Here is a 14,291-nt window from a genome sequence, read left to right as displayed (position 1 = left end):
GCCTTCATGAAGGTCGTCGGTCTACAAAATGGTATAACTATAACCATACTGATGCGTATATATTAGATATGTGACTTGATCGCAAATCAATCCGTGGTTGGATGGTTAAGAGGACTATGGTATTCCCTACTAATCAGAGTTCAAATCCCAGATTTGGCATTGATGCTTGCATTTTTCTGGATTTATTTCAGGTCTTCCGGCGATGTAAGTTTAGTGGAAGTAGACGTTCTCGTCGACTACGAAGATGTCTGTGGTGACTTCGTCAATTTCAAGGTGATGTGTCGGCTTAGTTTTTCGAAAATGTTTATAGAGGTAAGATATGCGTGCGTGCATTTATAGGAATGAGTGTATGACCGTGTACGTGAGCGACTTCGATCATACTGTGTAGAAAAAAAATATGTTTTTTTTAAAGATCCAGCTGCTGGCTGGCATATATTTAGATAGCAGGAAGCAAGGCGGGAATACAAAAGGGTGGGGTTGATCAAAAGATCAAAAAGGACATAACAGGAAGAAAACCTCTGAAAAAGATGGTGAAAACAAGGTAGCCTGGCACAGACGCCGTACTCCTCACGTAATTTCCCCAAACGGGTGCTCTAGGAAAACTGCTCCTGCTTGCCTCCAAGACTGGAGAGTTGTTGAGATGGAGGTGGATATGCTTGCTGCTCTTGTTGTTTTGTTTCTGAAAGTGCACTCATTCCTTTCTTTCCAGATTTCTGACAGAATGAGCACGATCATTGTCCTGGTTCCTTTTTTGTACTCTGGTCTTGCCTTGCTTATCATCTTGGTGATGATCTCTCTGGATGTTTTGTTGTTGGCCCAAATTATTGGGCTTAGTGAGGCGCATCCTGTGCGAGATGCCGTCTCCCCCCATACTGTTGTTGCGACGTTGCATTTCCAGAAAAGATGATCTGCTGATTCTAAATTTCTGAGGCATAGCTGACAGAAGTAGTTGTTTTGCCAGCCCCTTCTTTGCAATCTGTCGTTGCACCAGAGCCTATTTTTTGTCAGCAGCCATATGAATATCTTGAGCCTTTGCGGTGCCCAAGTTTTCCATGTAAAGTTGCTGATTTCCGACGTTGTTCTTCCTAGGAATTGGGCTTTGTATGCTGAGTTGGCAGTGTAAGTCCCCGAGGCCTCATGTCTCCATTTGATTTGATCGCTTGCTTGCTCTATCAGCTGGATGTCCGCTTCCTGGATCCATCTATGCAGACAGAGGACGTCTACCCAAAGGTGCGTTGTGTCTTCGTGCGCAAGGTCGGCTATCCATGTGTTTTCTTGTAGCGCCTCTTTCACATTCCTATTTTTTCTCCATGAGCGCCTGAAGAGCGACGGGTATATCGTCTTTAGCGCCCCCTCACCCGTCCAGTGGCATTTCCAGAAGGAGGCCGTTGTTCCACCCCCCAGGGTGAATGACGTGGAGGCGGTAAAAAGGGCTCGATCGTCGTCATCGCATGGCAGCTGCATGCCGTTCCATGGCCTTTGCGGACTTGTCCATGACAGCCATAGCCATCTCAGCCGGAGCGCTCTCGAGAAGCGATGCAGATCCAACACCCCTAGGCCTCCGCTCTCCACAGGGGAGCAAACTATTGGCCAACTAACCTTGCATTTTCCTCCACTGATATCTTCTTCATGTGCCCATAGGAAGCGGCGCCTAACCTTGTCTATCTCGTCGAGGAATTTTTTGGGCGCTCTCAGGACGGCTAGGGCGAAAGTTGGCAGCGCGGTGAGTACGCTACGAACCAGGACCCGCCTTCCTGCGATGTTCATTAGCTTCCCTTTCCATCCGGCTAGCTTAGCTCTAATCCTATCTAGGATGAATTGAATGTGTACCAAGCGAATCCTGCTAAGAGTGAGAGGTAGTCCCAGGTATTTTATTGGGAAGCCTACCCTCTCCCCTCCGAAGGCTGCGAGCACAGCGTCGAGATCTATACCTTCGCAACGTATTGCCGAGACAGTAGACTTGGCAGGGTTGATGTGCAGACCCGTGGCACTTCCGAAGTCTACAAGGATGCCCATAATCTCTTCAATTTCTTCCTGTATGGGATTTGCAAAGATGACGGCATCATCCGCATAAAGACTAAGCCGTAGCGAGATGTCTCTATCCGGCAGTGGCTGGAACCTGTTCATCTCAGTGGCCCTACATAGGAGCCTGTGCATGGTGTCGATGGCTAGGATGAAAAGGAGTGGGGACAGCGGGTCTCCCTGTCGCAGACCCCTTTTGTGCCAGATAGGTCTACCCGCGGCGCCATTTAGCGTTACCATAGACGATGCAGAGCTAAGGAGTAGTGCTATCCAATCTCGTCATCTTGCTGGGAACCCTAGATGCTGCAGTAGTTCTAATAGGTATTCCCAGGAGACGTTGTCGAAGGCTCTTGCAATGTCTAGCTTCAGCAGCAGCGCGGGGGTCTTCTTTCGGTGTAGAGTTCTAACGGCATTTTGTACGTAGAGGAAGCTGTCTTGCGTTGACTTGGCACATAAGAAAGCTGATTGTGCTGGCGAGATTAAGCTATCGATGACCGTAGCTGGTCTTCTTGAAAGAACCTTAGCTATAAGCTTGGAGATCGAATGAATTAGACTTATCGGTCTGTAGTCCTGCACCTCGGAGGCTCCTTCCTTCTTTGGCACTAGTACTATCTTGGCAGAGTTAAGTCTGGAGAAGTCTCCTCTAGTGAGGTGATAAAAGCTGTGAAAAGCCTCCATCACGTCTTCCTTAATTAGAGCCAAGCTCGTTTTGAAGAAAGTCCCCGTGAAACCATCCGGTCCCGGTGCCTTCTCCGAAGGTGATGCCTTGACTGCATCCCATACTTCCCCTTCTGTGAAAGGGTTGTTCAAGCCTCTCCCATGAACTGATGGTAGTTGTAAGGAAGCCCAGTCTATTGTGACGGTGCGTGTAGCTGTTTTCCCTAACCCTTCGTTGAAATGCCTATAGATGACTTCTTCTTTGTGTTGGTGTGTCGTAGCTATGCCGTCTCCAGCCTTTAAAGTGTGGATGAAGTTTTTCCGCCGCCTTGCTCTCATCTTGATGTGGAAGAATTTTGTTCCCGCGTCGCCCATCCTAAGCCATGTAAGTCTAGATGCCTGTCGCCGTCGTGCACGCTCGACCGCAGCGAGGCCGAGCATACGTAGCTTGAGGAGTTTTCGAAGATCAAACTCTGCATCTGAGAGACGCCTACTTTCTTGCGCTACATCGAACCTAAGGACTAATTCCGCCGCCAGGTGGAATTGCAATTTTGTATCGCTGAAGAAGGATTTGCTCCAAATCTTCAGGTCCCGTGCAGTTCGCGTCATTTTGGTGAGGAGACGATGGAAAGCACAGGTAGACTGCACTGGTCTATTCCAGGCCCGTTCAACCGTGTCGTGGAACCGTGGGAACCCAGGCCAGAAGTTTTCAAATTTGAACATGGCAGGGCGTGCGGTTGCTGATGTGTCGGTGAGTACTAACGGGCAGTGGTCGGAGGTGGCCGTGGATGCCGCGTGCAGTGACGCCGAGGGGAATTGGCATTCCCAATGAAGGTTGCAGAAGAACTTGTCAATGCTAACTAGCGTCGGGTTTCGTCGCTCGTTGCTCCACGTGTAGCGGCGGTTTGTACATCTAATTTCCTTCAACCCGGCAGTGTTGATGGCCTGCCTAAACCTGCCCATGAGCCTCCTGTTGAGGTTAAGGTTATTTTTGTCCCTAGCCTCGTAAAATAGGTTGAAATCGCCGTTTATCAACCACGGCTCCGCAGGCGGTGGCGTAGAGAAAGATAGCTCGCGGAGGAACGCCTCCTTCCTAGCATCGTCCACTGGTCCATAGACCGAGGATAGCCAGAAAGGCTGGGTCTGTCCTAGCAGGGTGACCTTTGCAGTGATCGCAAAAATCCCTACCGCATGCGAAACTATTGTGGCGAGCTCTTTATTCCATAGGATTGCCGCCCCCCCGCTCGTGCCGATCGCCGGAAGAGCGATGCATTCTGTGAGTTGTGTTCCTCCTATCTCCTGCACTAGTTGTGGTGTCCATGCATCTATCTTTGTCTCTTGTAGGCACAAAATTGCTGCTCGCAATGATTTTGCCATCGCGCACACTGATTCCCTCTTTGCTGGATGGTTTAGACCTCTAACATTCCAACACATGATCGGGGGTAGCTTGTCACTCATGGGGGGAACTAACAAGACTCCGGTGACTATATTTCGTTGGCCTTTGGCCCATAACAAACACCTCCAACATAACCGGGGATCGCCGTTGCCCACCAATAGGCCCCAAGCTACAACGGCGATAAGATACGGCCTCGCTAACCTTACACAAGGGAAAGAAACCTAGCTCTAACCGGCTGCCCGCCGGTCGCCACCGAAGAAAAACGAAGTTTTCTCTTAACATAACTAGACTACGGCCTTCTCGGCCACTACGTCGGGGCCGGCCATGCGAGCCATGGCTGAGAGGGCCTCCCCGTCGAGGCGGGTGAGCTTGGCGATGACGGCGATGTCGCTGTCCGAGAGAGGCTCATCGAAGCGTCGAATTAGTGCCTTTGCTACGTCCTCAGTCATCTTCTCCTTCGGTCCTAGCAGCCCTAGCTCCTTGACGAGACGAAGGGAGGCACGCTGCGCTACCGGGACGGTGGACGCGTTTGCTGCCTGTCGCGTGCTGTGCCTGGTCGGAGCAGCCTACACTCTGCTCTTCGGCGGCGGCACAGATCTTCTGGTGGGTGGCGCGGCCAGCAGAGGAGGCCTGCACTCGCGGAAGAGGCCAGGTTCCCTGCTGCCGCTAGCTTCGACGAGCTCGAGCTGGCTCACACGGCTGGTCACAGCTCCCAGCTGGACCTCCATCGTGCGCGTAGAGGAGGGGGTCGCCCTGTTGAAGTGGCCTTAGTCGGACAGCGTGGGACTGAAGGCGTCTAGCTGCAGCGCCTCCCCTGCTGCCTCGAGCAGGGACCCTTCGTCGAAGTGCAGTGGCTCGGTCAGAACGGCGTCCGCTGCCGCCTGAACGTCCGCCACCGTGCCGTCGACTACGGGGGGGGGGGGGGGGGGGTCATCGGCTGCTTGCTCGCTGTCTTGAAGAACTCGTCCACCGGGTCTTTTCCCGTGGTCTCGGCGTGAGCCTCACGCGGCTGTGTTGGTCTGACAGAGTGGGGTGGCGGAGGCCTGGACCTGCCCCGTGGTGCGTGACGCTGCCTCCCGACCGAGACCCTCCTCTCGCCGCGGCGGCGGCCGGAGGAGTCCCGTGACCGGCGTCTTGGCGCTGGAGAGCGGCTGCGCTGTTGAGGAGCCGGTGGTTGTGCGGGGACTGCCGGAGCGCGGCTACGACGGAGAAGAACGTCCTTCCAGGAGCGGTGTTCTCCCCCTCTCGGGTCACCATCCCCGTCGCCGTCTTGCTCTCGGCCGCTGCGAGCCATTCCCCGGCAGCCGACGCAGGCCACCGGCGCGCGTGCCTGGCGCTTCTTTCTTCCCCCATCTTGGCCGTCCTCGGTCCCCATTGTCCAGGACGCGGGCGCGACCGCCGGGAAGGGGGCGTCGTCGCCATCCGAATCGGAGGACGGGAGTCCGCTCCGCTCGGAGTGGGAGGAACGGGGGGACGGAGGGGTCCAATCTTCCACGCGGTCGACGTGGATGAGCATGGAGTACTCGGCCGTCGCCGGTGAAGGAGCTACTCTTCTGTCTGGTGGGGAGAATCCCACCATCTCCTCGATGCGGCCTGCTCCCCTCGGAAGGATCCCGAGGCAGTGTTTGGTGGGGATGCTTCCGACGTCGTCGGTCCAAACCCAGCACGCAAACGTCTTCATGTGGCCTCGCTCGAGCGTCCTGCTGTCGAGGCGATCCACTCTGACCCTCCTCCCGAGGATCTCCTCCGCCCCCTCTACAGACCAGAGGTGCATGGGGACGCCCTCGATGACGACTCGGACATGGAGCGGCAGTGAGCCGAACGAGGCGTGGTCGTGCTCGTGCCAGGAGGCGACGTTGAAGACGGCTCCGTCGACCCGGATGGATGCCCGGCGCAGTGCATTGACCTGCTGTGCCGGCTGGGAGAAGATCACCAGGTAGTGCTCCGGGTGGTGCGCCGTGACGCGCAACGAGTGCTCGGGCACTGCGAGCTGCGCCTCCAGGGCCCTTCCCACCGCCATGGGGGACGATGCGTTGACGCCGTCGGTGGCAGACAGGGTGACGGTGTGGCTTCTGAGGAAGAAAATGGCCTGGTCTACTGCCGGCGAGGGAACAGCCACCGAGCGGCTGTCCCTGGGCCGCCTCGCAGGGTCGATGTGGTGTAGCATTGTAGGCTTCAGCGGCGACATGAGAGGAGCGACCGGGGGCGGAGGGAAGCAGACGCGCGCTTGTAGCGGCTGGCCAGGAGCAGGCGGGCCTAGCCGGCTGTGAGCCGAGACCGGCGCCCCTGGAGGGAGACGGCGACGAGGGCAGCTCCTGGTGATGTGGCCAGCTCTTCTGCAGAGTATGCAGTGAATGGGGTCTCTGCACTCTGCCCTGCGGTGCTTGCTACTGAGGCACCGAAAACATCTTCCTCTGAATTGACTTAAGAAGGCCGGCGGGGCTGCAGCTCTGCCCGAGGGGCGGTGTTGCCTCGTATCCGCACAGCGCTGCCCGGGGACCGACGGGTTTGCCGAGGCAACGCGTCCCCTCCGGCGAGCCACCTCTGACCAGTTCCCAACCAGCCCCGAAATGGGAAGCGGAGGAGCAACGACTATGGACATGAGGCGACGGGACGGCAAGGGCGTCTCAGCGACAGCGGGGTCCGGGCGCGGCGTATTTACGGCGGGTCCTGGGGAGCGCGGCCTCGGCCGGTCCGTCGGCTGTAGGAGTGCAGAAGAGGGTGCCGCGCCAGGACCGGGTTGGAAAAGGGGGGAGCCTTCCTGCGCCGAGTAGGAGCATTCCCCCCGCAGCAGGATTCGCGGCGGCGCTGGGGGATCGCGCGGAGACTTAGATGCCGGAGAAGCCGGATGGGAAGCGTCCCGTCCCGCGGATCCCCCCTTGCTTGACGACAGCGCGGGCAGGCGAGAGACCGGCGGATCTTGGCGCGCGGCTCGGGGCCATGAAGGCTGGTGGGTGGCCGCCGCGGCCGGAGCGGCCCGCGGCGCGGGGCGGAAGGGAGGGGCTCCCTAGTTCATGCCCAGGAGGAGACCGGGAAACTTTTGGTGTTGCCCTGTTCCTGCCTGCCTCCGAAAAAAAATATGTGACTCGATTGTACAAACACGCGCAGTTGACTAGTAAGTTATTATACTATAATAAAGTGGAAAGGGTTTGGATTTTCCTGTTTTTCTTTTTCTTTGTGAACTGTCCCTGGTATTTACGGCTGAAGGGCAGCAAAATAAAAATATCTTGGGCTGGGCCCATTACACACAGACACCTTGGTTCTTGTTCCTTTTGGCTGCTGCGGGTTGAACGGATTCCCAGAGTGTAGAGTCAACGAGAGAGAGGAAGAACCGGATTTGGCTGCTGCGGGTTGAACGGATTCTTCTCCGTCCCCTTTCCTTTCCTTTTCCTAGAGGAACCGGATTCTTCTCCGTCCGGATTTGGCTGCTGCGGCTGCGGCGGTGAGGTTCTTCTTCTTCTCCCCTTTCCTATTGTTCTTGGTCCATGCGTTCTAGCGTAGTAGTAGTATTTAATCAACTCCAGATCCATATGTTCCACAACTAACAATCAATACCATGTTTTTATGTATGTATGTATGTAGATATATCTTAAAATCCGGTTCTTACCTCTGATTTGGTGGGTGCAAAGAATAAATATCTCATCCATCGTCTTACTTTTGGTGACCCCAAACATCAACATCTGGTTGGTTGGTTCTCACCAGGTACCAATTACAATCCTATGATTTGTTGCATCATCATTCTGGCACATCCTATCCTAGTACCAAGCAAACCCTTTTATGTGTGTGGTGCTCTCTGAATCTTTCTGCTGCATGTACAATTGTCGAAATTCGGTGTCCTGCATCAAACAAGATCTTCTCGTGGCCCTGTTTTCATTTGTGTCCGCTCCTCTTTCCGTGATTAATTACGTCTCCTGGACCAAAATACATACCAACATTCTTTTCTTCTCCTGCAATTATTATACAAGAAAGACACACACAGTAAGCACTTTCTTGCGATTTTATCTGTTACAACAAAGAGTGTTATGTTTTATCGTTCAAGTCTCTTAACAATCAGATATATTTCCACAACTTCCCATATACTCACTCTGTACCTAAATAATTGTAGCTGGGAAGAACTAGTCTATTGATTTATTTTTGATTATTTTGCTGCACCTTTCAGAGTTTGTTCGGAACCGCGGACTATTTGATTGCTTTCTTTAGTAAAGTGCCTGCATGCATCGTATTGATGCAGAGGCAGGAGGAAATCCTCCTTTTCTAAAAATAATAATTATTTAGGTACAGAGGGAGTAGAAAAATTCTTCACAGGGATATGTTACATGTACAATCATGCAAGACATATTGGGTCGAGTTTAGTCCAATTTGTTACTAGTAAGTAGTATAACAGTACAAACTTGCACAAGTTCAAACATAATCACACAAGAACTGAGACACATCAATTGTCTTGCAGTACTGGTTCTTCAGACAAGTGCCAAAAATGGCAATTGAGGCGCCGGCGCTTGGTCCTTTGCTCGCAAATACTGTCAACACGGTCATAACTCCATTCTATACACTCTTCTCCACAAATGCCACATACTGCTTCACCGCTCACACAAACGTGAGGAATCACAGGACCGAAACCGAGACTTTGAAAGGCAACTTACTTCGCGTCAAACAGAGAATTGTAGATAGCGAAATGAATGGCTTGATACCGACAGATGAAGCAGAGGAGTGGGTGCCAAGGGCGGAGCAAGCCATATCTGAAGAAGCAGCAAACCGCGAGTCTTTTGTTCAGAGGTGCAGAATCTTTGGGTGCTCTCTGAATTGCTGGGGAAACTATAAAACCAGCAAAAAAGCGGCTGAGAAGGTGGATGCTGTGAGAAAATATATCAGTAGCACACCGCTGCCAGAGAATGTCACACGCACACCACCTCCACCTCGTGTCGTAGATTTGTCCACCCACCCTGCTCAACTTCTGCCAAGCAGAGAGCGTACCCTCCAGCATGCTCTCGGGTGCATTAAGGAGGAGGATGCAGTGAGAGTGATTGGAATATGGGGTCCACGTGGAGTTGGGAAAACACATCTTCTCACAAAGATAAACAATTCATTTCTTGAACATTGTCCCTTTGATATTGTTGTCCTTATCAAGGCCTCGAGAGAATGCACGGTGCAAAAGGTTCAAGCTCAGATCATAAACAGGTTCGGTATAACCCAGAATGTTAATGTGACAGCTCAAATACATGAACTGCTCAAGAAACGAAATTTTCTGGTGTTGGTGGATGACCTTTGTGAGAAGATGGACCTTTCAGCAGCTGGCATTCCACACCCTCTTGGAGTTGTGGACCAAAAGAAGAGGAAGGTGCTAATCATTTCACCATCACAATCCATATGTGATCTGATGGGAGTGGATAAATATATACAAGTTCTTGGTTTGGAGGAGGAGGAGGCACACCAGCTATTTGAACAAAGTTTTGGTGAGGAGAATCTTTATACTGATCCCCACGTCGGGGTACTTGCTAAGGATCTCGTAAGAGAACTAATTGGCCGACCATCAGAGCTGATACATTTCGGGAAGATGATGCGAAGAAGCAGAAATGCAAGGCAGTGGGAAGATGTCATTGATGCATTAAAGACATCAAACCTTCGAAAGGACAACCCGTTATGTATGGTAAGCGCTTGCATCCATCGATGATACTCAAATTTCGAAATAGTATTAATGCCATTATTACTGAGTACTAATACGTACATGAATGTTATTTTTAAACCTGAAGGCGGAAAGAATTGTGGGAAGTCTCGAGGGTTCCACCAAAGACTTGATCGCGAGAAAAAACGATGTATGTCAGAAGATTAAGAATGCTGAGCGAGAAGGCAAGAAATCAACAAATGAGGTGGACAGATGGCTGGAAAAAGTGGCCGAAATCATTGATTCTGTTCATGTAATCTCTGTGGACAGCAAGTTGAAGAAGGATGTTACCATGGAGGGATCTGAGAAGCTTCGTGAGGTTCAAGAATGTCTCAGCAGTTGTCCCGGTAGTGTTGCAATTGAGTCAATGCCACCTCCTGTGCAAGAGATGCCTGGTCCATCTATGTCAGCTGAGAACCGTAACCTTAAAGATGCTCTCCAGTACATTAAGGATGATCCCAAAGTGGGAATGATTGGAATTTGGGGTCCAGGTGGAGTCGGGAAAACACATCTTCTCAAAAACATTAATAACTCATTTGGAGATGGTATGACCTTTGATTTTGTTCTCTTTGTAACTGCCTCCAGAGGGTGCTCAGTGGAAAAGGTCCAATCACAAATCATAGAAAGGCTCAAACTGCCAAATACTGGTCCTAAAAGTCGTAACATATATGAGTACATGAAGACGAAAAGCTTTCTTGTACTATTAGATGACCTATGGGATGGAATTGATCTACAAGATGCTGGAATACCATATCCCCTTGGAAATGTAAACAGGCTCAATAGAAAAGTGGTGCTAACGACAAGATTAAGAGAAGTTTGTGGTCAAATGAAGGTGAAGAAAGAGCTAAAAGTCGCATATCTGCAGGAGCATGAGGCATGGCATCTATTTGAAGAAAATATTGGTGCCGAAACTCTTTCTAGTCCCCATATTGAAGCTCTTGCTAGAGAACTTATGAAGGAACTGAAAGGCTTGCCATTAGCTTTGATAACAATTGGAAAGGCAATGTATCAGAAAGATGTGTATCAGTGGGAAACTGCCATCCAATATATGAAACAATCATGCTGCGCCGACGACAAAGACCCAATAGAACTGGGTATGGAAACTAATGTTTTCACGCAGCTGAAGTTTAGTTATGACAATTTAAGAAACAAGACCTTGAGAGATTGTTTTTTGACTTGTGCACTATGGCCAGAGGATGAGAATATTCGCAAAGTTGACCTTGCTCAATGCTGGATGGGCTTAGGTCTAGTGAATGGGCCGGACATAGAATCTTCCTTCAGAAAATCATATAGTTTGATAGCTGAACTTACAGCTGCATGTTTGCTAGAGGGCAGCGATGTTCGCCCAGGATCTTCCTTGGAAAATTCATATGGTTCTGTTAAAGCGCATGATGTGATTCGTGATATGGCTTTATGGATTTCTTGTGACTGCGGTGAGAAGAATGACAAATGGATTGTGGCGGCACCAGGTGGCAGAGACAAAAAGGTTATTATCCTTTCGAACAAAGCTGAGTGCATCTCCTTGAGTTTCAACAGAATTCCTATCAGGTTCAATATTGATCCACTAAAACTGAGGATCTTGTGCCTTCGGAACAACGAATTGGATGAAAGCATAATTGTTGAAGCAATTAAGAATTTCAAGTCACTGACGTATCTGGATTTGAGCGGAAACAACCTAAAGAGGATACCGGAAGAATTATGTTCCTTGGTAAACCTGGAATACCTTGATTTGTCAGAAAACCAATTTGGGGAAACTCAAGAAGTGCCTTACTCCTTTGGAAAGCTCATCAACCTCAAGTTCTTGTACCTAACGTCTGGTAGTGGTTACGTGAGTATACCAGCTGGGGTCATTTCTAGCCTTAAAGCATTGCAAGTAATAGACTTGAGGAGTCTCTTGAGGAAATGTAGCCTATTCCTATTCCGAGAGCTGGGCACCCTAACTCAGTTGAAAGCGCTTGGTATTCTGGTAAGAGATTTAGCTCAGATTGAGTCACTACTTGGAGAAGAAGCGGCAAACCTCCCTGTTAGATATTTGGCTCTGAATGACGTTTGTGTACTCACTCGTATTTTATCAACTGACTTTGCACAGAGGACCTTGTATGAACTCGATATCAATGAAGAAAGGTATTTTCTTGAACAAGATATCAATGAAGAAGGAATCGACACTCGAGAAATAACAATAGAACATGTTACGGGAACGGGACAACCAAACAACCGTTTTGGTGCTCTCAACAACCTCCGCTTAACTATGACGAGATCCTTGAGGGACATAAAGTGGATGGGAGCAACTCCAGCATTTATATTCCCAAGGCTCACTTATTTGGAATTATTTATGTGCCAACATCTATTGCACCTCTCTTGGGTCATGTATTTGCCTCGCCTTGAACAACTTCATATAGTTTCCTGTGATGGTATGGTGCAACCATTCATGAGGTGCCACGGTGACAAATTGTGCGATGGGTCAGCAGAGGACAAGACAAAAACATTTCCTCGCCTCAAGCTTCTCTTTCTTATTTACAACGAATCGTTGGAAAGTATTGGGGACAAGGGTATGGAATTCCCATCCCTAGAGCGACTTGAGCTTGAAGGTAGTCTGGCATTGAAGAGGCTTCCTTTCCAGCCGGACAGTTTGCCGCCAAAGCTCAAGGAGCTACGGTTTGATGATGCTCGATGCTGGGAGAGACTGGAATGCCAAGAAGGCGTCAAAACTATCCTACAACCCTATATTAAATTTGGCCGACGATATCAGGGTTAAAAATTTCAACGAAATTTCACTGAAGCTGGTTTGTATGATTAGTAGTTAGTCCATTACATGATGCAGTAGATGTTGCTTTGTCCTTGCCTGGACACTTATGGTCTCATATATATTAAGACACAAGCTGCAAACATTGTACATAGGAAATATTCATTACTTTTCTTTTGATGAACCGTAGGGAAAATTCAAATTATTCCTTTCCTTTGCTTTTGGTGGAGCACCCCTCTTGTTCCAATTAAGTCTGATAAAACATGTTGTATGGGTTGGGTCTGGACCGGGGGGTTGTTTTGGACGCTGTTAAGTGTGACTGTACCTGTGTTTTGATTGAGTAATACAAGAAATTTTTTGCACAAAAAAAGTCTGATAAAACTGGTACATATGTTTATTACTCGTACTTTTTTGTATACTACTAGCAGTTACATACAAATTGAGGATTTGCAGATGCTATATACTAGCCTTAGCCTCTGGTGCGCTTTGCCTCTTCCTTAGCCGCCGCTTCGCTCTGTGCTGTGCTGGACACCTCCGCCGAGCGATTTTTTTTATTTTTTTTTGTGCGAGAGGAAGGTGAGAGACGAGTTTTTTTTTTGAGGGGTTGGTGAGAGATGAGATAAAATGGGGGAGTAGATCCATGGGCTCAAGTTTTGCTTATCAACTGTTCCGCTGGGCTGGGCCAGTTTTGTTTTACAGTTCCCATGCAACTCATGGAAAATGTAATTACTTGAAAGCAACTATTTTTTTTTGAGAAACTTGAAAGCAACTAAACAAGCGAGAGCCGGGAGCTCCTATACGGTGCTAAACTTTTTGCAGCCCATAAACATCTCCCGACGCCTCGCTGCAGGTCCTAAAAAAATTACATTGATTTTTTAAAACGTGAGTTACAAAACATACATTAAAATTTTATTGAATTAAAAAGCACTGAATCAGATCTGCAAAAAGTTCAATGATTATGCAAACAAATTCACATATTTTTAGAACATGTTCATATATTTTCAAAAACTTTACAAAATTCGAAAAAAAAAGTCAGATCGCGCGCACCGACCACCACAGAAGCCACCGCCGGCCGCCAACGACCATTGGATCCCGCCGCCCGCGCGGCTCGGACGCCAGATCCACCGCCCGCACGGCTGCTAGCTTGCCGTGCCTCGTCCATGGAGCCGTTGCTCTAGATCCGGAGTTCCCCACGCAGAGGCAGGGCAGCCAAGGCCCTGTCGCCACGATCCTTGGCGCCTCAGGCTTGCCCGGCAGCTACCTCACGCGGCGGCGAGGAAGGGAGGGGGAGGGAGTTGGGCGGCTAGGGTTGGAAGGGGGAGGGAGTGGGGAGGAGCGGGAGGCTGCTGGCGTTAGGACGATGTGCAGGCATGCTCTAAGAAAATGCAATACTGTGGCTTATGAGACTTGTGTCATACTCTCTCCCTCGGTTCGTGAATATAAAACCTTTTAAAGATTCTACTAAATACTACATACGAAATGAAATGAGTAAACCTAAACTCTAAAATGTGTATATATACATCCGTACGTAGTCTACAGTGTAATCTTTAAAAGGTTTTATATTTACAAACGGAGGGAGTACATGTTTATATATTACCGTGTACATGTATTATTACTGCTGCTTATGAGAGTTGTGTCTTTTTCCAAGTTTGATTGACAAAACCTTCGACTGCATGCAGTCTGATAAAACTTGTGTTACTGCAGCCAGAGGATAGTCGTCTGGTAAATTAAACTCAATGAATGTATATGCAACAAGTCAATAAATATTTATTTACAGGATTTCATGTTGAAATTTATGACCTACCATCTGTTCC

General features: G+C 49.5%; 1 protein-coding gene across 2 annotated transcripts; it reads left to right on the top strand.

Annotated features, from left to right (window-relative positions):
* Positions 1-7,414: 7,414 nt before the first annotated feature.
* On the top strand, positions 7,415-12,709 carry LOC123406367 (probable disease resistance protein At1g61300). 2 transcript variants are annotated; one of them, XM_045099878.1, is made up of 4 exons: positions 7,415-7,517; positions 8,523-9,719; positions 9,823-11,700; positions 11,824-12,709. In XM_045099878.1, exons 2-4 carry the CDS (start codon positions 8,550-8,552, stop codon positions 12,487-12,489), a joined length of 3,714 nt encoding a protein of 1,237 aa, XP_044955813.1. In that variant the 5' UTR covers positions 7,415-7,517; positions 8,523-8,549; the 3' UTR covers positions 12,490-12,709. The 2 variants fall into 2 exon arrangements, with proteins under 2 accessions (XP_044955813.1, XP_044955812.1); XM_045099877.1 differs by having other exon boundaries at positions 9,823-12,709.
* Positions 12,710-14,291: the final 1,582 nt, after the last annotated feature.

This window comes from Hordeum vulgare, chromosome 6H (assembly GCF_904849725.1).
Source record: "Hordeum vulgare subsp. vulgare chromosome 6H, MorexV3_pseudomolecules_assembly, whole genome shotgun sequence".
In the NCBI taxonomy this organism is placed as follows: domain Eukaryota; kingdom Viridiplantae; phylum Streptophyta; class Magnoliopsida; order Poales; family Poaceae; genus Hordeum; species Hordeum vulgare.
The sequence above is the reverse complement of the archived record's forward strand: the minus strand, read 5'-3'. Positions and strand labels throughout refer to the sequence as shown.

Excerpts from the sequence above, each read along its gene's own strand:
- LOC123406367 (XM_045099877.1), top strand. The coding sequence starts at position 8,550 with ATGGCAATTGAGGCGCCGGCGCTTGGTCCTTTGCTCGCAAATACTGTC. Across the intron at positions 9,720-9,822 it reads AGGACAACCCGTTATGTATG|GCGGAAAGAATTGTGGGAAG; the intron begins GTAAGCGCTTGC and ends TTAAACCTGAAG.